At 63.5% G+C, this 18,883-nt stretch overlaps 1 protein-coding gene across 1 annotated transcript; it reads left to right on the top strand.

The window, feature by feature from the left end:
* The first annotated feature begins 2,824 nt into the window (after nt 1–2,824).
* On the top strand, nt 2,825–16,915 carry SDC1 (syndecan 1). The gene is made up of 5 exons (XM_056814860.1): nt 2,825–3,111; nt 14,323–14,404; nt 15,094–15,461; nt 15,750–15,882; nt 16,258–16,915. Exons 1-5 carry the CDS (start codon nt 3,040–3,042, stop codon nt 16,422–16,424), a joined length of 822 nt encoding a protein of 273 aa, XP_056670838.1. The 5' UTR covers nt 2,825–3,039; the 3' UTR covers nt 16,425–16,915.
* The last annotated feature ends 1,968 nt before the right edge of the window (nt 16,916–18,883 follow it).

The raw sequence follows: 18,883 nt of genomic DNA, 5'->3' as shown, positions 1-18,883 counted from the left end.
CGCTCACGGCACACGGTCCCACATCATAGTAGCACAAGTCTGCTCCAGCCACGGTTGCCCAAGGAGCCCCATTTGCTCAGTTCTATGAAGACTGACGCTGTCTTCTAGAAAGGAATGCGAAAGAGGGCGACCAGCAGACGGAATAGCAGGCCAGTCTGGCCTCGGGGTGCAGAACGTAGGAGCAGAGACCAGTTGTGTCCTGTCAAGGCACACTGAGAAATTAAATTTGATCCACCCGACAGCCCAGAAGGTGACTCTGCACGGCCATCTATCGAAATGAGATGGACTCTCCACTTTGCAGCCAAAGGCGGCGACGCTGCTTCGGAAAGGCAGCCCCAACCCCAACACACCCAGGCGCTGCCTGGGCTCCAATGACAAGAGCTAAGCCTGAAACTGAAGACAGTGGGGAAGCCCATCAGGCTCCACCGCTGTGATTTAGAGAACGTCCTTTAGGAATACCAGGTGGAGGTGATGACTTAGGGCCCTGATGGTGAACCTATGGCACGGGTGCCGCAAAGCACTCTTTGTGGGTACTTGGCCACCCCCTGCCCCCAGAGTTCATTACTAGAAAGGTGGAGCTGCCCCTCTCCCCCTCTTGTGCCTGATGACATTTTTCACTTCCCCAGCCCCTCTGTCCAGCTGCCCAATGGGAGCACTTCCCCCCTCCCCTGTGTGGGGCAAGGGAAGGCAGGGCATACCCAGCACTCAGTCTGGGAGGTGAGGCCTGGCCCGGCATCTCTTAAAGGTTCGCCATCACTGGCTTAGGGGAGCAGGTCTGGCAGGCTTCATGCCTGAAGGACTATGTGCAGAGGTCACAGGACAGAAGCAGCCCCCAAACAAACATCCCGCCTATAACAAAGGAGCCAGAAAACCAAGTGGTTGAGTGGTTGGGCTTTCCAGAGGGTGAGAAGGGGGCGCCTTGGGGACTAGCCGAATGTGAGGCAGAAGGTTTTCTCCAAGGAACAATGTGAAGAAAGAGAAGACGAGGATGGATGGGGCAGTCGAGAAAATGGGCAGCTAAAGGGCAGAAGGGGCCAAGTAAGAAGAGTGGCAAGAAGGCACTCGGGACATCGGCAGGGAAGATCTCAACAGCTGCCACTGTGGAGAGTCAGACATCCTGGGAAAGGAAGGCAGGGTGTGAGCCCTGAGAAGCACCTGTAGCTCACCCAGAGAAGGTGCCCCATTCCAGCTGAGCTCTTTGAAATTCCTCCGAGGCCAGTCAGGGGACCTTGTTTGTCCAGCCTGCCACTGCCTGGAAGCTGGAGGCTGAGGGTTTGAAAAGGCCAATGGAATGCGGTCCTGCAAGATGGCGCCGTTAAAGAGCGGCCCTTGAGATGCCAGCAGGGCCAGGACAGCAGCGTCCAATGGGCAACGCTGGTCCATGAACAACAGGCTGCAGCCAGCCAGGACCGAAACCAAGACTCCAGAGGAAAACTCCCTCCCGCTCCCCAGGGAGACTCGCTGGAGTCGGAAGGCCCACCCAGCAGGCCCATTTCCCCTTCCTTTTCACCACGGGTTTTCAGGGTGGACCTTCTTCCACAGCACCCATCTGGAGAGGGGAGGGACAGAGGGAGAGCTCACAAGGTAGAAAATGGATACCCCCAACTGGCCCCACACAACTGGGGAAAAGAAAGCCTTCTTGGGGACCGTTCCCATCACAGGCCCAAAGAGGCGGCCCCAAGAGCAGGCTGCCTTTCCCAGAGGCAGAAGAACTGGAGACCAAATTGCCAGCAGGCTCCACTGACCGAATAGGTGCCGCCATGGGGGCTGCCTGCGGTCCTCCTGCACCAGATCCAGGCAGTGCTGAATGAGGCCCCTTCTGCATTTCACTTGTCTGCAGAGTACAGGGTGCGTGCGAGGTGGCCAACTGAGTGAAGGAGCCCCAGCCTCAGCCAGGCGGAGAGAGAAGCCATGCAGGCATCTGGACTCCTGGGAACAGGCTGGGGAGAGGGGCTGGCTCTCCCCCAGCCCAGTAAATGGCTGTGGCTGTCAACTAGAAACAACGCGGGACTATTAAATGGTCAAAATCACTCTTTGATCAAGGGGGAAAGGGTTCAGCGCTACCAAGTGTGACAACAGAGCTGCTCCCGACTGCACAGTCTGGGCACCCCGACACTGACCCCGGGGACAGGGACATCACTAGGGCTACAAGGAAATGGGGGGGGGTTCAAACTACACTCAAGCTGGGGAAAGGAGTCCTAGCTAGAGGCCAGGGCCGGAGAAGGGGCTGCTTACAATGGATCCCGAAGCCTGGGTCTTCCTGGAAAGGTTCTAATACAAGAGGGGAGACACCTGAGACACAGACGGTCCTCAGCATGTGCTTATCCCACCCAGCCAGGATGGTCCTTCCCCTGAGGGTCCCCCACTCAGTCTGGAACTGCCAGCCTGGGATTCCCTTCCGGGTAGATTCCCAGGGAACAAGGACAAGCTTTGGAGTCCCCCAATCTACAAGCTAAATCTAAAATTGGGGTTCATCACACCCCACAAGGCCACAAGTTTGGGATTCCTAAATTCCATGTTGGCAGCTCCCTGGCAGCGGGCCTTTCCCAGCGCCTGGCACACAGTAGGCTCTTAGGAAGTGCCACCCACCTGCCCGAGTCCCGCCCTCACCCCTTGGCTGGGGCCCGCGTGCCCGGGCCTGCCAGAGAGCTGGGGAGGGCCGACGGAGGGCGGGGAGAACGAGCCGGCGCCCACGCCCCATCGGCCGCACCCCCGTTCCGCCCCACAGGCCCGCCGCCAGGTGAGCTAGCCGCTGCGGGCGGGGAAGGCGGGGCCGGCCGGAGCGGGCGGGGCCGGGGAGGGGGCGGGGCCGGGCGGGCCTGCGAAGAGGTTAGTGAACGGTGGGGCAGCGGCGGCTGCAGAAGCGGCTCCGCCTTGGCTCCGTCCACAGCTCCAGGAGGCGGCCCGCCAGGCGCACCGGACGGCAGCCGAGTCCGGCTGAGGCGGCGGCGGCGGCGGCGGCGGCGGCGGCGGCGGCCCCGCTCCTGAGCCCTGTATCGGCCCGGCAGCGGCAGCGGCACCGGCTGCGGAACCAGCGTGATGCCCGGCACGGCGGCGGCGCTGCTGCTGGGTCTGTGCGCCCTGGCGCTCTGTGGGCAGCTGGCCCGCGCGGTGAGTGTGAGCGCGATTCGGGACACGTGGGGACCCCCTTTCCCCCTCAGCCAGTCTCCGGCGCACGTGGGCGCGCCCTCCCCCTCGCCTCTCCCCCCTCCCCCTTCCCGGCCTTAATTCAAACCAGAGCCCGGCGCCCAGCCCGCCCCCTCCAGGCTGTCCTTTCCCTCCGCTTCCTGTGGCAGGAAGTTTGCCCGGAGGCGGTCCCGGCCTGGGGGGCGCTTGGGGGGGGGGCGAACTTTGTCCCCGAAAGTGAAAGGGGGCGGCGGAGGAGGAAGAAGGCCCTCGCGCTCAGCCCTGGCTCCTCTCCCAGCCCCGCGGCCTCTCCCTAAAAGTTCCCGGCCAACGTGGGGGGAAAGTGAGGCCGGAGGCGTCCCCAGGCCCGAGCCAGAGCCCGGAGCCAGCCTCATACGGAGGGGGAAACTGAGGCCCAGAGAGGCTCCAGATTAAGGGCCACCCCCCACGGCCGGCCGGTCCTGGGTGCCCCTCAGCAGGGACCCGAGCCTGAGGCCGGCACCCTCCGGACCTTCGCAGCTGGGCCAACAAGGAGAAAGTGTCTGGGTTCCCTTCCAGCCCCAGGAGCTTGGAGCGCTGCCAGGCTGGCTAAACCGGCCCAGCATGCCCTGCCCTGCCCACCCTTGGCTGTTGCCTCATGGCTTCCCCCTGGCCAGGCACCTCACCTGGGCCCTGAGGTGGCCTGCCCTCACCTCGGACAGGGCATGAGGGTTGGCTGGGAGCCCTGGAGGGCAGCTGGTCTCACCAGGTGGCTGCCATGGCCACCTCTCAGCCCTGCAGCCAGACTCAGGCAGGACCTGGGTTCGAGCCTTGAGGCTCTGGCCTGAGTAGAATGGAAAATGCTGGCCCATTTGGGGGAGGGAAGGAAGAAGGAAAGGATGCCCGGCTGCTGTGGGGGGGCCTCTGCCTAGGCTTTGAGGGGAGGAGAGCCCACTTTCTCCTGTCCTCAGTTTCCCTTGTGCCCTGAAGGGCTTTACTGAGTGGTTCATCTGAAGGACTTGGCAGAGTCTCAGTCCACAAGGCTAGGAAGCGTCTGGGGCAGGATTCGAACGTGGGGCATCCAGCAGCAGCATTTGTCTCTGGCTCTGTTTAAGGGAGGAGGGACAGCTAGGATGATTGCCCGGGGCCTGCGGCCAGAGGGGGTGGCAGAGGTGCCTGCAGAGCCCCACAGGAGGGAGGGAGCCCCCAGCCCACACCAGAGAGACCCAGACAGGCTTGTCTGAACCTGGTCCCTCTCTGCTCCTGCCTCAGTTTCTGCTGGGAGTCATCCTTGGGTTGCAATTGCTCCTCCCTCTCTCCTCCCTCCTTTCCTCCCTCCCTCCCTCGCTTCCTTTCCTCCCTCCCTCCCTCGCTTCCTTCCTTCCTTCCTCCCTCCCTTCCTCTCTTCCTTCCTTCCTTCCTCCCTCCCTCCCTCCCTCCCTCCCTCTCTCCCTTCCTTCCTTCCTTCCTTCCTTCCTTCCTTCCTTCCTTCCTTCCTTCCTTCCTTCCTTCCTTCCTTCCTTCCTTCCTTCCTTCCTTCCTTCCTTCCTTCCTTCCTTCCTTCCTTCCTTCCTTCCTCTCTTCCTCTCTTCCTTCCTTCCTCCCTTCCTCCCTTCCTTCCTCCCTCCCTCCCTCCCTCCCTCCCTTCCCTCCTCTCTCCCTCCCTCCTTCCTTCCTTTCCCCCTCTCTCCCTTCTTCCCTCCCTCCCTCCCTCCTTCCCTCCTTCCTTCCTTCCTTCCTCCCTCCCTTCCTTCCTTCCTCCCTCCCTTCCTTCCTTCCTTCCTTCCTTCCTTCCTTCCTTCCTTCCTTCCTTCCTTCCTTCCTTCCTTCCTTCCCTCCTTCCTTCCTTCCTGCCTTCCTCCCTTCCTCCCTCCCTTCCTTCCTTCCTTCCTTCCTTCCTTCCTGCCTTCCTCCCTTCCTCCCTTCCTTCCTCCCTCCCTCCCTCCCTCCCTCCCTCCCTCCCTTCCTTCCTCCCTCCCTCCCTCTCTTCTTCCCCCCCTCCCTTCCTTTTCTCTCTCTTCCCCTCCCTTCCTTCCTTCCTCCCTCCCTCCCTCTCTTCTTCCCCCCCTCCCTTCCTTTTCTCTCTCTTCCCCTCTCTTCCTCTCCCTTCTCTTCTCCCTTCATGATGGTCCTGGTAGAGTTGCTTCCTGGCGTGCTTGGAGAGCCTTCTGGGACGGCAGGCAGCTCACTCTGTGCCTGGCCTTCTGCTGCCTTCCAGGGTGATGTCACTCTTGGCTGGCAGCTCCTGGTTTTCCCTTCTCTGGCCTTGGGGGGGGGGGATGCCTCTCTGCCTCAGAGGAAGGATCTGCAGTACAGAGCCTGAAGGGCCCCCCAAGGTTCTCCAGCCCCACCTCGTTTTGCAGATGAGGCAACTGAGGCCGCCTAGAGCACCGGCAGCAGCTTGTTGGAATGTGGCCATCGGGCACATTGGAAGCCCGTGTTGGCTGCCCAGGAGTCCAGCTGGAGTGCCAGGCCCGGTGCCCTTCTCTCTACCCCAAGGAGGCCCTTTGTGTGCCAGGCTGGGGTCCTCGTGCCTCCTGGCTTGTCTGCTCAGAGCAGCCCACTTTGGATCTGCCTGGAATGTGGGGCACCCTCGGCCTTCTCCTCCCCTCCCCCTGGGCATTGGGCACTGATGACGGCTGAGTCCATGCCAGGCTCTGGGCCGGCCCTTTCTTGATCCTCAGCCTCCGGCTTTGTGGGCCTGCCCAGAGCATGTGGGCCACTTCGGGGCATCTCCAGAGGGCGCAGCTGTGCTGTGCCCACTTGGACTCCTTTCCTGCCTGGCTCTCTGGGGGATGGGCACAGCGGGCACTCCTCGGGGCTGTGCTCCTGGCTGGTTGCGTGTGCCAGGCTGGAAGATGCCCAAGAACTGCCCGGGGAAAATGGGGTCCCGCTGGCCCGGGCTCGGAACGCCTCAGACCACTGAAAGGGCAGCCTCGGCTTCTCGCCTCCGAATGGTTTCCTGCTTCCTGCCTTGGCCCCTCCTTGCTGGCTGGGGCCCCAGGGGAGTGGCACCCCGGGATCTCGGGCACCCTGGAGATCGGGCTCAGCCACTGGGGTCTTGCCAGCAGGCACCCGGGTTGAGGCTAGGATGGGGGTTTGGGGAGCCCAAGCCGCCTGGGCATCACCGCCTGTGCGGATGCCAACCTGGTACTCGTTGGCCCGGACCCATGTTCCTGAGCTCGGGTGGCTGCTCCAGACTTCCAGCAGTCCCCAGGCTGAGCCCTGCCGCCCCTGCCTTTGCCCTGCCCTTCCTCCAGGATTTAGCCCAGCAAGTAAAGAGTGAGGCTGGGGATTCGAACCCAACTCTTCATAGCATCTCCTAAAGCAAGCCTGAGAGGGTGCTGCTCTCATTCTTCCCTTTTTACAGAAGGAGAAATTGAGGCTCAGGTGAGCTGGCTGTAGCGGAAGGGCACTGACTCAGGCTCTAGAGGCTTCCATAGGCTGCTCATCCCCCCCACCCCCCCACCTCAGTTTCTTCATCTGCAAAATGGGGCTGTTTCTTCGAGGGCGACTCTGGTGAGGGTCACTAGTGAGAGTTGGGATTTGAACCCAGCGCTCGCCAGTGTAACCTGGGAACAGGCTAAGGGGGCCCCCCAGGCTGGAGTCTGAGCTTGTGGAGGCCTTGCCAGAATGGGGGGAGTCAGAGAGAGCTCGAAGCTCCCTGGGGGCCAGTCTAGAGCCCCGTGTCTGGTGCTCAGCACAAAGCAGGGCTTATGTTGAATGAAATGGGCACAGAGCAGGGGGCATGCTGAGGGGCTGCAGTCCAAATGGGGGAGCAGGGAGGGGCCCGAGAGACCCCTTGGGGGACACAGAAGGGCTCTGTGGGTCTGGAGTGCGAGTGCTGACGGAGGAATGGTGGCTCGCTGGCTGGTTCTCCCGGGGGGGGGGCACAGCCCTCTCCTTGGCCCGGGAGGCCCTGGGCTGTGCCTTGGGGGGCTGCGGGGCTTCCCCAGGCCTGTGTCTCCGTCCATCCTCAGAGGCTTTGGCCATTCCTCTGGGGGGGGTCCTGAGAGGGGCAGCCCTAAGGCAAAGGCTGGGTAGCCTGGGCAGAGGCTGGCCAGGTCAGGCTCTGACTCTGGGCATTGCTTTCTTTTTGGTCCCTGACTGTCCTCTCTGGGACCATCATGGGCTCTGTCCTGAGCGATGGGGGCAGTGACTGGCCCAAGGTCTCCTGGCCAGATTCAAATTCTGGGCCTGGCTCTCGGCCCCCACCCCTTGGCTTCATTCTGGTCTGTGTGTGTGTGAAGCTGACCAGGAATTCCTGGAGGGCAGAACCGCTGCTGAAAGCAGTAAATGCTCGGAGGCTGGCTTTGGACCTCCTCCGAGCTCTGGGCTTTCCCTGCCCACCCAGCCCTCTGCTCCCTTCACCAGCTGCCCTGTCTTTGTCTCTGGGCATGCCACCCAGCAAGCCCAGCTCCCTGCAGATGTGTCTCTTCAGGCCCCGACCCAGGGGAGGGCAGGACAGTGAGCTTGGCCCAAGGGGAGACGGAGACCCAGTGTTGGGGGGGGGGAGCACCGAGCGAGCAAACACAGGGTGGTGGGATGGGGCAGGGAGGGACCAGGCCTGTTTGAGGAGAGAGAAGGGCTGAGGATGGCTGGAGAGACCTTGGGCCAGTCCTTTCCCCGCCTGCCTTGTCTCCCTCCTCTGTAAGCTGGACTGATGGGATGGAGAGTGCCTCCGGCCTAGACTGACCCTGACTTATCTCTGAGTGCAGTGGGTGGGCAGGAGGGGTGCCGGAGGGCACTGCCCTGGCAATGGGTGCTTAGCCAAGCCCATGGGTGGCAGGGACAGCGCCCGGAGCTTCCTGGGAACCTCTAGAGCACTGTGTGATTTGTGGGGAAACTGAGGCCCAGTGGGGCCCCCACTAGAGCTCGGGTGCCCCCAGGGGAATGCCTCCGGGAGGGCTGCTCTTCCCACACTTTTATAGAAGGGAAAACCGAGGCAGACGCTGGGAAGGAGCCTCCGATGCTCAGGTGCTATGAAGCATCTCAAGGAGCCTCGATCTTGTCGGGGAAGGATGCTGCGCCCTGACCAAGCTCTCCTCAAAGGCAGAGAAGGGCCTCACTCATCTCTGGATTGGGGGCCGGGCACCCACACGGGGTCTGTCCTGCCACCCTGAGAGGGGAAGGTTTTGTGCCAGACCCCGCACTGGGCTGCCCAAGGGGTGCACCCCTGACTCCGAGTTAGAAGACCTGGGTTCGAGTCTTGCCTCTGACATTAGCTGTGTTGCCTTGGACAAGTGACTTGCCTTCTGAGGCCATGTGAGCAGAAGCTGGTGGGAACCCAGCCAGAGAAGGGGCCTGGGGGTCGGACGGAGGTCCTGGCTCGGAGTCACCTCTGCTCCTCTCGCAGTGTAGGTTCTCAGGGAAGCCCCCTCCCCACCTATGGCCTCAGTTTCCCCTTCTGCAAATAAGGGGGAGGGAGAAGGGGAGCATGGATCTCCAAGCCCTCTCTGGCTCTGGGCTTCAGGGGCCTCTAGGAGGGCTGCTTGGAGGGACCCCTCTGGAAAGAGGCGAGGGTGGGGTGTGGGGGTTCAGAGGGAGCCCCCAATACAGAGAGCACTCAGGGGCCCTCTGGGCTTCCCCAGCAGAGATGAGGAATCAGTGACACCCATTTCACAGGAAGACTGAGGGGTGTGGAAGTGATTCGCGTTGCTGTCACCTGGTGCCCGTGCCTGGACTTTGGGGGGCCCCAGGCCGTGTTTTGGGCTTCTTCTGGCTTGGGGTCATGAAGAAACTGGGGGAGGCTCGGCCTCGGGGGCAGGGACCCAGGTCTCTGCCCCAGGCCAGAGGGAAGGGGGCCCACTGGAATGTTCTGAGTGGAAAACATTGCCAGGACAAAGGCCAAAGGTCCTCGGGGAGGCTGCCCTGCGCCCGGCAGGTCCTCTGTGCCACCCCCTGAGCTCAGGAGAGAAGCTGCCGGCCAGGAGGAGGGGCCCGTCTCCCGCCCCCCTGCCCTGCGGATGGCCCGGGCGGCCGAGGGTGGCACAGCAGGAATCTGGGCTGGGCCGGTTTGCTCAGTGCCAGAGGGAAGTGCCCACCCACGCCCAGGTGAAAGGCAAGCTGGGGAACTGGTCTTTGCCCGCCCGCCCGCCCGTTATCCTGAGCCTGGCTGCCATCACCGGGTTCCAGGACGAGTCCTGGCTTGTGGAATAGTAGGGGTGCTGGGGGCCCCTGCCGTGGAGCTGTGGTGGGTCATTAGCACCTCAGTCTGAATTAGTCCTCCAAGTTTGGGGTGCCCTGCTGCCCCATCTTTGCCAGGCAGAGTTGGTGGGGGAGGTGGGTAGAAGATAAGCCCAAGCACGGGGATCCCCTGAGTCCCCCTGATGTTCCCATGGAGGAGGGGAGCCCCAGGAAGCACTGCCTGAGGGGAGGTGGGCAGGGCAAGCACGATGACTGACTCTGAGGGGGCAGCCCTTGAGGGGATGGGAAGGAAAGCCTGGTGCCCCCCCCAAGTGCTGGGGTGACTCAGGGCTCTCCCACTCCTCTCTAACCCAGCCCAGCCCTTCCCTGCTGTGGCCGCACCCGGCCTGGGCACGCTCCAGCTTGCCCCAGGTTCTCAGTGGGAGGAAAGGAGCTGAGAAAAGCTTGGCTCTGCCAGGACAGGAGATGGCGATACCAGCCAGCCACTGTGAGGTGGTGGGTGCAGGGATGGCAGGATGGGTGACTGGCCCCACATGGACGCTCCTGCATTTCCTCCTCCATGCTTTGGGGTGGTGGCTGGGCTGCTGTCCTTGGGGTTCCCTCCCCAGAGGCCCATTTCTTGGCCCTGACCCCATGCTTGTTCTTTGGGCCTCAATGGGATCCCCCATAGGGGCATAAAGTGGCTCTTTTTAAAAAATTTAGAATATTTTTCATGATTCCCCTCCCCCCTCCCAGAGTTGACAAGCTGTTCTGCTGGGTTATACATGCATCACTGTTCAGAACCCATTTCCATATTATTTATATTTGCAGTAGATCCTTTAAGGCCCAAACCCCAATCCTATCCCCATAGAACCTTCTGCATTTCTGCTCCCACAGTTCTTCCTCTGGATGTGGATACATTCTTTCCCATAAGTCCCTCAGGATTGCCCTGGGTCAGTGCATTGTTACTAGTAGCAGAGTCAGTTACATTCAATCGTGCTACAATGTATCAGTCTCTGTGTACAGTGTTCTCCTGGGTCTGCTCCTCTCACTCTGCATCAGTTCACGGAGGTCGTCCCAGTTCACATGGAATCCCTCCATCATTGCTCTCAGCACAGTAGTATTCGATCACCAACATTCTATCATTCTATACATCATAACATTCTATCACCACAGTTTTTAGCGGTTCCCTTTTCTTGTTTGTGCCATGCTGAGGTGGAGCCGGGCACCCTCTTTAGAAGAAAGGAGGGCAGCTTCTCAGGGGGTCTCCCGCCCCCTCCCCCCCCACACCCCGTGCCAGCCACTTGCCAGGCTTGGTGCCCCCAAGGTGCACAGGTCTTGGGGGGGCTGAGGGGGACCCCTGGCTTAGCCCTTGTGCAGTGTCAGGGAGCAGCCTTGAGCCAGCCAGGTTTGGGGAGGGTGTTGCCAGGCTGTCCTCAGAGTTGGGCATTCTTGCTCTAGGCAGGGCAGGGCCAGCCACCCTTTTTTAATGAGGAGCTGTGTGCCCACAGGGAGCTGGACAGCAGTGAGTGAGCCGGGGCAGGGGCAGAGGGTGGCCTCAGGGACTCAGAATGGGAAGAGGGGCCGCCCCTCACCAGCACCCCCTTTTCGAGGGAAGCTGGCCCCCCAAGGTTACAAGGATCATTTCTGAGACCTAAAGTCCAATGTGCTGGGCCCAATGAATACTCACTCACCCACTCACAGAAGAGCCAGTTGGGGCCCCTGTGGTGAGTTCAGAGAGTGCGTCACCGGTGGGAGGGGGGGTGGCTCTCGGCCTCCCGGGCATGGGGGTGAGGGTCACTGACACTGAGAGGGAACATTTGGGCTCGAGGCTTGTGTGCCTGGGATCTCGGTGGCCTCAGCCCCTGAAGGCCCTTTCGGTGGGTTCATCCCCTTCCTCTCTGCCCCCTGAGAGATGGGCAGAGCCCCACTGCCTAGGGAGGGGAACGGTGGGCCTGGCATTTGTCTGTTCTCTTGGGCTGGCCCAACCTCCAGCTGCCTTTCCTTCTCTGGCCCCCGTTCTCAGGCTCCGGCTTCCTGGGTTCTGGACCTGGGTTTGAGGGTCCTCAGAAGGCCTTCTCTCGGCGGCTCCCTGCAGGGCTGGAGATGTGGCTCGAGGCCTCTTGCTTTGGCCGCTCCTCCCTGGGCCATCACTGCCCCTGGCCCTGGACTGGCCGAGAGCAGCCCAAGTGTTCGAGCCCAAGATTTGATTTGAACCCAGACCCTGGGCGCTTCCCTGCACGAGACTGACCCTTTGACTGCTTTCTTTCCAAGCTTCTGTTGAAGGATGTGGGAAGGGAGAATGGAAGTGGGGGCCCCCTTGGGGTTTGGTCTGGGGGGACAGGCAGGGTCTGCCTGTGAGATGGGGAAGCGGGATCACAGGTGCCCTCTGCTTGCTGGGCACCCCCTGAGCCTGGCACCTGCATGTGGGCTGTGCTATTGACTTGGCCACTTGATGACGTGGGGGCATCTGGCCCTTGCTTCTTCACCTGCGGGCATCACAAAGGGGTTGGGCCATTTGTGCCAGGGGCTCAGAGCTCCAGCCTGGCATTTGGGCATTCCTGCCATGCCCATGGTCAGTGGTGGCTGGTCACCCCGGGCATACCTCCAAGGCGTGAGTGGGCAGCCGGCCTCGCCAGCCTTCCCTGGCCAGAAGAGCCTCTTCCAGCAGGGCTGAGGACCACCCGGCCCCCGAGAAGCCAACCCAAGGCCAGACGGAGGCTCGGGGAGCTGGCCGGGGGCTTCACTCGTGGGGAGGGGCACCCTGGGCTGGGCACTGCTGCCAGGCGAGCCATAGCTCCAATGTGGGTCAGGCCCCTGGCGAGGAGGGTTACTCAAGAGTCTCGCCAAACCTGTTTCCTTCCCGGGTTTGTGCCCAGCCCTGCCCCCATGCCATGACTCACCAGATTCCTTTATCAGATGGCCTCCTCCCCCCGGAGCTGGGGCTTGCCTGGCACCACCCATTTGGGCCTGCACACTGGGGCTCCCGCTCCTGCCTCCCTTGGGGGCTCCTGGCTCTGGGCCCCCTCTAGGGAGCCCCGGGCTGGGGGGAGTGAGGAGGCAGCAGGGACCTGGATCATAGACCTGGAACGGGGGAGATGGAGTGGCCAGGGCAGGATCTGAACCCACCTCTTCCTGGGCCCCCTGCCCAGCGCTCTGGCTCCCTGCAGCCTTCATGGGGGTCTGGGAAGGGTCGCCTCTTTGAGCGGTCCTGGCTGGACGCTGGGGGATGCTGGCCCTCGGCTTTGGGAAGTTGGTTTCTTGGGGGCTCCGGCCAGCTCTCCTCAGCCTCTCTGCGCCCCTGCCAGTCTTTCCTCTTGTCCGTCAGTCTCTGCTGCCAGCCCCTTCCAGAGGCCTCCCTAGTGCCATGCCAGGGCTTCTCCGTGGCTCGACAGTCAAAGCCCGGCCTGGCACTTGGCCGCCAACCTTGGCCCAATCTGACTCGGTCCCAGCTCCCCTCAAAGCACGGAGCCCCCACGGCTGGCGTGGATCCCGGAGCAAGCATGCCTTGGGCTCCCGGGCATCGCTGCCGGAGTGATTGCCGCGTCTGCCCGTCTGACTGTCTCGGGGGGCAGGGCAGAGGAAAGAGAGGCTCAGAGGGAGAAATCGGACGCTTATGGGGGCACGAGAGAAGCCGAGGCCCGAAATGAGGGGATCACGGAGGGCTTAGAGACACGGGGGAGCTCCTGGCCCCCTGCGCCAGCCTCACCCATCACCCAGTGCCAGGAGGACCTCGGGCAATGCTTGGCGAGTAGGTGGGGCGGTGCAGGGATGCCATCTATGGCTGGGCACTCGCCCAGGAGCCTCTGGGCTGGCAGAGGCGCATATAAGTGGGCAGGGGCTTAGCAGCAGTGGTAGGGAAGCTGGACAGGCTCTGCCTGAGCTGGGCAGGGATGGCAGGGGAGGTGCCAGGTGGCTCAGACCTCCGTGGGGACTGGTCTAGTGTGACCCCTCCATGTGACAGGGGAGGAAACTGAGGAAGCCTTTGGAGGGGTGAAGGACATAGCTTGTCAAGGGGCACCTAGGCAGCCTCTGCCTCTGGGGCCCACGGAGGAAGGGGTAGCAGAAGCTTTGGGCCCATTTTACAGAGGGGCAAACCGAGGCCCGGAAGGCACAACTTCCTTTCCCTAGTACTCTTTTCTAAGCCCCCAGCCTGGCCAGTGTGGACTTGGGAGTCAGGAGGATGTAAATTCGAATCCTGCCTTCTTTGTAGAAGCAGCAGCGTCTCGAGGCCCATGAGATGCCTTCGGCCAGGCATCTGCATTCTGGGGGCCGCCCGACCCGCTGTGCCCCGTCTGTGGCTGGGCACAAAGCAGCAGACTTTGGTTCACCTCTTGTCCTCAGCAACAAGCTGTGCCAACCTCCGTGCCCAGGGAGGGTGGCAGAGCCCTGCCGGGCTGGCCCGTGGGAGATGCCCCAGCACCCCACATGCTGGGGAAGAGGCCAGTCCAGCTCCCGCTGCCCTACTTAGGCCCTGGCCCATCTGATCTGGGCTTGGCGGTGCTGAGCCCCACCCCTGTCACCCCAGCCTGGCCTGCAGGGAGGGGGCGGGGCCAGGGGCACCCGGAATGCTGGCTGGACGCTTCTCTCGACCTTGGCCGGCCCCTGCCCTCAGTTTGCTGGGCAGGAAAATGACCCGCTCAGTTATTTTGAGCCCCGAACTCCCTCCTGGGCCCCCGGCTGCTCTCCTGGGCTGTCTGGTTGTACAAGTGATCTAGAAATAGCCTGGTTTCGGGGAAGCGGGCAGGGGCCCAGCTGCGCCGCTCACTTGCCCTTCAGGGTTCCGAAGCGCGTTCCCCGGAGCCCCGATAAGGCTCGTGCCCATTTTACAGATGAGAATGCTGAGGTGCCTCGGCATGGGACCAGCCCTGCCCTCGCCTCCTCTGGCTCAGGCATGCCGACTGGCTTAGATGGGGGGCGGCCTGAGCTGGGTGTTCTGCCAGCCCCCGAGGCGGGGGTCTCTGGCTCGTGCTGGGGCTGCCTGGAGGAAGGGGCTTCAGCTTCTCAGGGGCCTCCAGACCAGTGACTGAGGGCCCTGCAGGGGAGCCACCCTGGAGCCCCCTCCCCCCTGACACCCCCTTCTTGTCACAGCAAATCACGGCCACCAACACCCCCCCTGAGGACCTCGACGGCTCCGGGGATGACGACGATGGTTTCTCCGGCTCTGGGGCGGGTAAGTTTCTCGGGGCCCCCTTGGGTGCTCTCCCCTCAAACCTGGAGGGCAGCACCCGAGTGACTTCCTGGGGTCCTTCCAGGAGTCTCCTCATTCCAGGGCTGACTCAGGCCACCAGGGAAAGCTGAGGTTGGGCCGGGGCTCCCTAGAAAGCCTGGCGTCCCCAGATGCGGTCCAGGCCCATAAGGGGGAGCCTCAGGGTGGCCCAGCTCCTGAAAGGGTCCCCAGGAACCCTGTTGTGAGGGTCTGTGAGCCACCTTCAGTCGGGGATCAGGGAGGCCCTCAGAACAAGGAACCCCGGCAGGAGACCAGGCTTCTCGGGCTGCTTTGGAAGGTAGTGAGCTCCCCATCTCAGAGAGCTGCCCCCAAACCAGTCTCTCCACAAGAACCACAACAAAAAGCTGTCGGGATCCTTCCTGTCTAGAGCCCCAGAAGGCTCCCCATCGGGGAAGGGCCCCCCAGAGGCGTAGCGTGAAGATTGGTGTCCCCATTGTACAGATGAGAAAACCGAGTCAGAGCTGGGGGCTCTGGCTGGAGCCAGGAGATGGCCTCCAGGGGGATCCCTGCCCGCCCTTCTCTTGGGGCTGTCGGGGTTTGCCCCTCTGCCCGGCTCTCGGGAAGGGAGGAGGAGCCGCTCTGGCCACCCCCGGCATGTCCCTGGGGGCTGACGGCTGTCAAATGTCCCCCAGGGGCCGTGGCCGTGGCCGAAAGGCCCCTGTTAGACCTGAGCCTGGCGTCCAGGAGGATGAAGGGGCTCGCCACGACCTCGACCGCCGCTCCGGACAAGCCCGAGAACAGCAGCCGCGAAGCCTCGGGAGAGGGATTCGCACCGGTGCCGGCCAGGAGGCCCGAGGAGGAGCCCCCCCCGGAGCGGCCCCCATCGTCTCCCGCAGCGACGCTCCCCTCCACCCCCCGGCCTCCTCCCACCCTGGGAGCCACCGGGGCCCCGCCGGGGGCCCCCCAAACCCCCAGCCCCGGAGACGAGGGCTCCTCGGCCAGCGGCCAGGCGGAGAGAGGCTCCGGCCAGCACCCCGCGGAGGAGAGCTCGGGGAGCGGGGCAAGTACTCCCGGCGGGGCAGCAGCGTCCCCGGCTCTCCCTCCCCCAGGGCACAATGAAGGCGGTGGGGGGGTGGAAGGGTGCCCCCCGCCCCCCTCCCCATCCCCCATCTTCCGCTCCTCCTCCCGGCCCCGTCTGAGCCGCCCGGGCGACCCGAGCCAGGCAGGACGCCAGGAAGAGCGCTCGGAGCGAGATCGGACCCTGGACCGCCCTGGGCCCTGCCGGACTTGGGCCTCCCCGGCGCGGGGGAGCTGCCCGAGCTGAGCCCGGCTTCGTGTCTCCCCCCAGAGCGAAGACTTCACCTTCCTGGCGCCCGGAGAGCCCGGGCTGTCCGTGGAGACGAGCCCCACCGAGGGAGCGGCCGGCAGAGGGACCGCGGGGGCCTCCCGGGGCCTCCTGGACCGCAAGGAGGTTCTAGGAGGTGAGTGCAGCCCCGGGGCGGGGGGCGGGGTGGGGGCCCAGGCCAGGCCGGCCGGCCCTTGTCCCCTCCAAAGCCAGCGGCAGCCACGAGGCTCCCCCGGGGAACGGCTGGGCTGGGGATCTCGCCGTGCTTCCTTGAAGGGCTAACTGCACGCGTGTGTCCGTGTGTGTCCGTGTCCGTGTGTCTGTCTATGTCCATGTGCCCGTCCGTGTGTCCGTGTCTGTGTGCCCGTCCGCGTGTCTGTGTGTCCGCGTGTCTGTGTGTCCGTGTGTCCGTGTCCGCGTGCCCGTCTGCGTGTCTGTGTCCATGTGTGTCCGTGTCCGTGTCCGTGTGTGTCCGTGTGTCCATGTCCGTGTGTCCGTGCCGCTCCCCCAGGGGTCATCGCCGGCGGCCTCGTGGGCCTGCTCTTCGCCGTCCTCCTGGTGGGATTCATGCTCTACCGGATGAAGAAGAAGGACGAGGGCAGCTACTCGCTGGAGGAGCCCAAGCAGGCCAACGGCGCCTACCAGAAGCCTCAGCGGCAGGAGGAGTTCTACGCCTGAAGGGCCGCCGCCGGCCTCCCCTCACCGGGCTCCGCTCCGGTCTGGTCCGCTCTGGCCGGGCTCGGCCGAGGCCGGAGCCCAGGCCTGACCGCTCGGCGCTGGGTCTACCCGCAGACTTGGGGTGGGGTTGGGGGGCCTCCAGAACAGCGAGAGCCCCGGCCGGCCTCCGGCCTCCTCCCGCCCCCGGACCCCGGCCGGCCTCCAGCCCCCCGGTGGCCCCGATGACTCTTTTGCACATTCCAGTGTCGCCCGCGGCGGCCCCTCGGCCGGGCTTTGTGACTTCGGGCCCAGGTTGGCGCCGCCGCCGCCGCCTCGAGTCCGCAGAGCCCGGCCAGCCTCCGCCCGCTTCCCGCGCGGCTCGGAGGACCGACGGCGCCCGGGCGGGGGCTGCTCCGGGCCGTCTCTGGCCTCGGCAAAGTTCTACTGAATCGGCGGGTCTCCACGCTCGCTCCGTGGGTTTTCGTGTCATAATAAACTTTTAATATAACGTAGCCGGAGCCCGACTGCGCCTCTCCCTGCCCGGCGGACTCGGGGTGGCCTGGCAGGAGGCCCCCCTCAGACAGACAAGCCGGGGGGCGCCCCGAGGGTGCCACTGTGGCCGGACGTGCCCTGCGGGGGGCTCTGGGAAGGGGAGGGGGAGGGAACGGCCCCCGCGGTGCACCGGGCACTCGGCGAGGCGCTTCCACGAACACCATCTCTCGGGGGCCTCACGACAACCGTGGGAGGGAGCCGCAGCCATGATCCCCCTGTTACAGATGAGGAAACTGAGGCAGACGTGGACTCGCCCCGGGTCACACGGCAAGGAAGGCTCCAAAAGGGGCCTGGGTGATGCCCCCGGGCAGTGCCAGCCCATCCCCAGGGGGCAGGAGCAGGGTACGGTCAGGGAGCTGGACAGACAGACAGGACCCAGCAAGAGGGAGGGCCGGACTTCCAGGCTCAGCCGGTCAGCTCCGGGAGGAGGACCCGGGCACCATGGGAGAAACTCCTGGATTGAGATTGGGAAAGACTGAGCGGCTCATGGGGGGCTCCCTGGCAGCGGCGGCGGCGGCGGGGCTGCCCCGGCTCCCTCCAGCCCTCGGCCCCTTCGCCCTGGGAGCCCCCCATGAGCCGCCGGGCCAGCCAGCACAAGGGCGGCCTCCCTTGGGGAAGAGCGGCCAGAAGAGCGGCCGCCCAGCCTCCCGGCCTCGGCCCGCCTCAGGGGAGGAAGAGGAGAGCCCCGTCTGAGCTCTAGCCTGTCGTGCTGCCTGCCGGGCCCCAGCCAGCCGCCCCAGCTCTCCACGGCGAGGGCCCTCCCTGGCTGGGCACTGATCACTCCCTACTTCATGGCCGGTGGGGAGGAGAGCCCTGGTCCACTGAGGCCCCCGGGGACCATCCTAGGTCCAGGGCTGGGTGATGGGGGTTAAGTGACTTGCTCAGGATCACACAGTTAGGAAGTCTCAGACCAGATTTGAACCCAGGACCTCCCATCTCTGGGTCTGATTCTTTAGCCACAGAGCCACCTGGCTGCTCCTAGAGCAAATGGTTTTTGTTAATGGCACAGGCCTAGAGTCCAGGAAGATCTGAATTCAAATCCAGCCTCAGATGCTTATTAGGTGGGTGGCCCTGGGCCCATCACTTCACCCTGTTTGCCTCAGTTTTCTCATCTGTCAAATGAGCTTCAGAAGGAAATGGCCCAGCAGTCCAGTATCTTCGACAAGAATGCCCCACTGGGTCCCAAGGAGCCAGGCACAGAGGAAAGGAATGACCGAGTTGGGTCGCGCTCTTGCAGCCAGGAAGACCCGAGTTCCATTCCTACCTCTGAAACCCGCCTCCTCTGTGCCCACGGCGGTCACTGGCTCCCCATCCCTCCGGCAAGGCTCTCAAATGCCTTCCTGTCCTGGGGGGAAGCCCCCCTCAGGACAGCCACGGCTGGACCCAACAGATGCTTGCCAAGGAAAGGCCGGGCTTCCCCAAGCGGGCTCCGTCCCACGTCCTGTTCTGAGGCGACCCCCATCTCCCTACTAAGGCCTCCTCTTGTCCTGCCACTGGATGGTGCAAGTGGGGGAATCCCCCCCATAGCCTCCATGGTGAGCACCCCAGAGTAGCCACCCTGGGTTCAAGGGACACATCCTAACCAAGCTCACGAGCCCCCACCAGTGGCTTCACTCCTGCTCATCAGTCCAAGGTATCTGAAGAAATAGCCCAGTAAGAAAAGGTGTGTTAAAGCATCCCCCCATAATTCTGGGGAATTCCCTTCTCTCCTCCCTTCTTTCCTCTCTCCTTCCTTCTTTCTCTTCCCTCTTCTCCTTCCTCCCTCCTCTTCTTCCTCCTTCCTCCTCTTCCTTCCTCCCTCCCTCTCTTCTTCCTCCCTCCTCCTCTTCCTTCTTCCCCCTTTCCTCTCTGCTTCCTCCCTCCCTCCCTCTCTTCTTCCTCCTCTTCCTTACTCCCTTCCTCCCCCTCTCCCTCCCTCTCTTCTTCCT

Source organism: Monodelphis domestica, chromosome 1 (assembly GCF_027887165.1).
Source record: "Monodelphis domestica isolate mMonDom1 chromosome 1, mMonDom1.pri, whole genome shotgun sequence".
Lineage (NCBI taxonomy): Eukaryota > Metazoa > Chordata > Mammalia > Didelphimorphia > Didelphidae > Monodelphis > Monodelphis domestica.
This window is presented reverse-complemented; position numbering and strand designations above follow the sequence as displayed.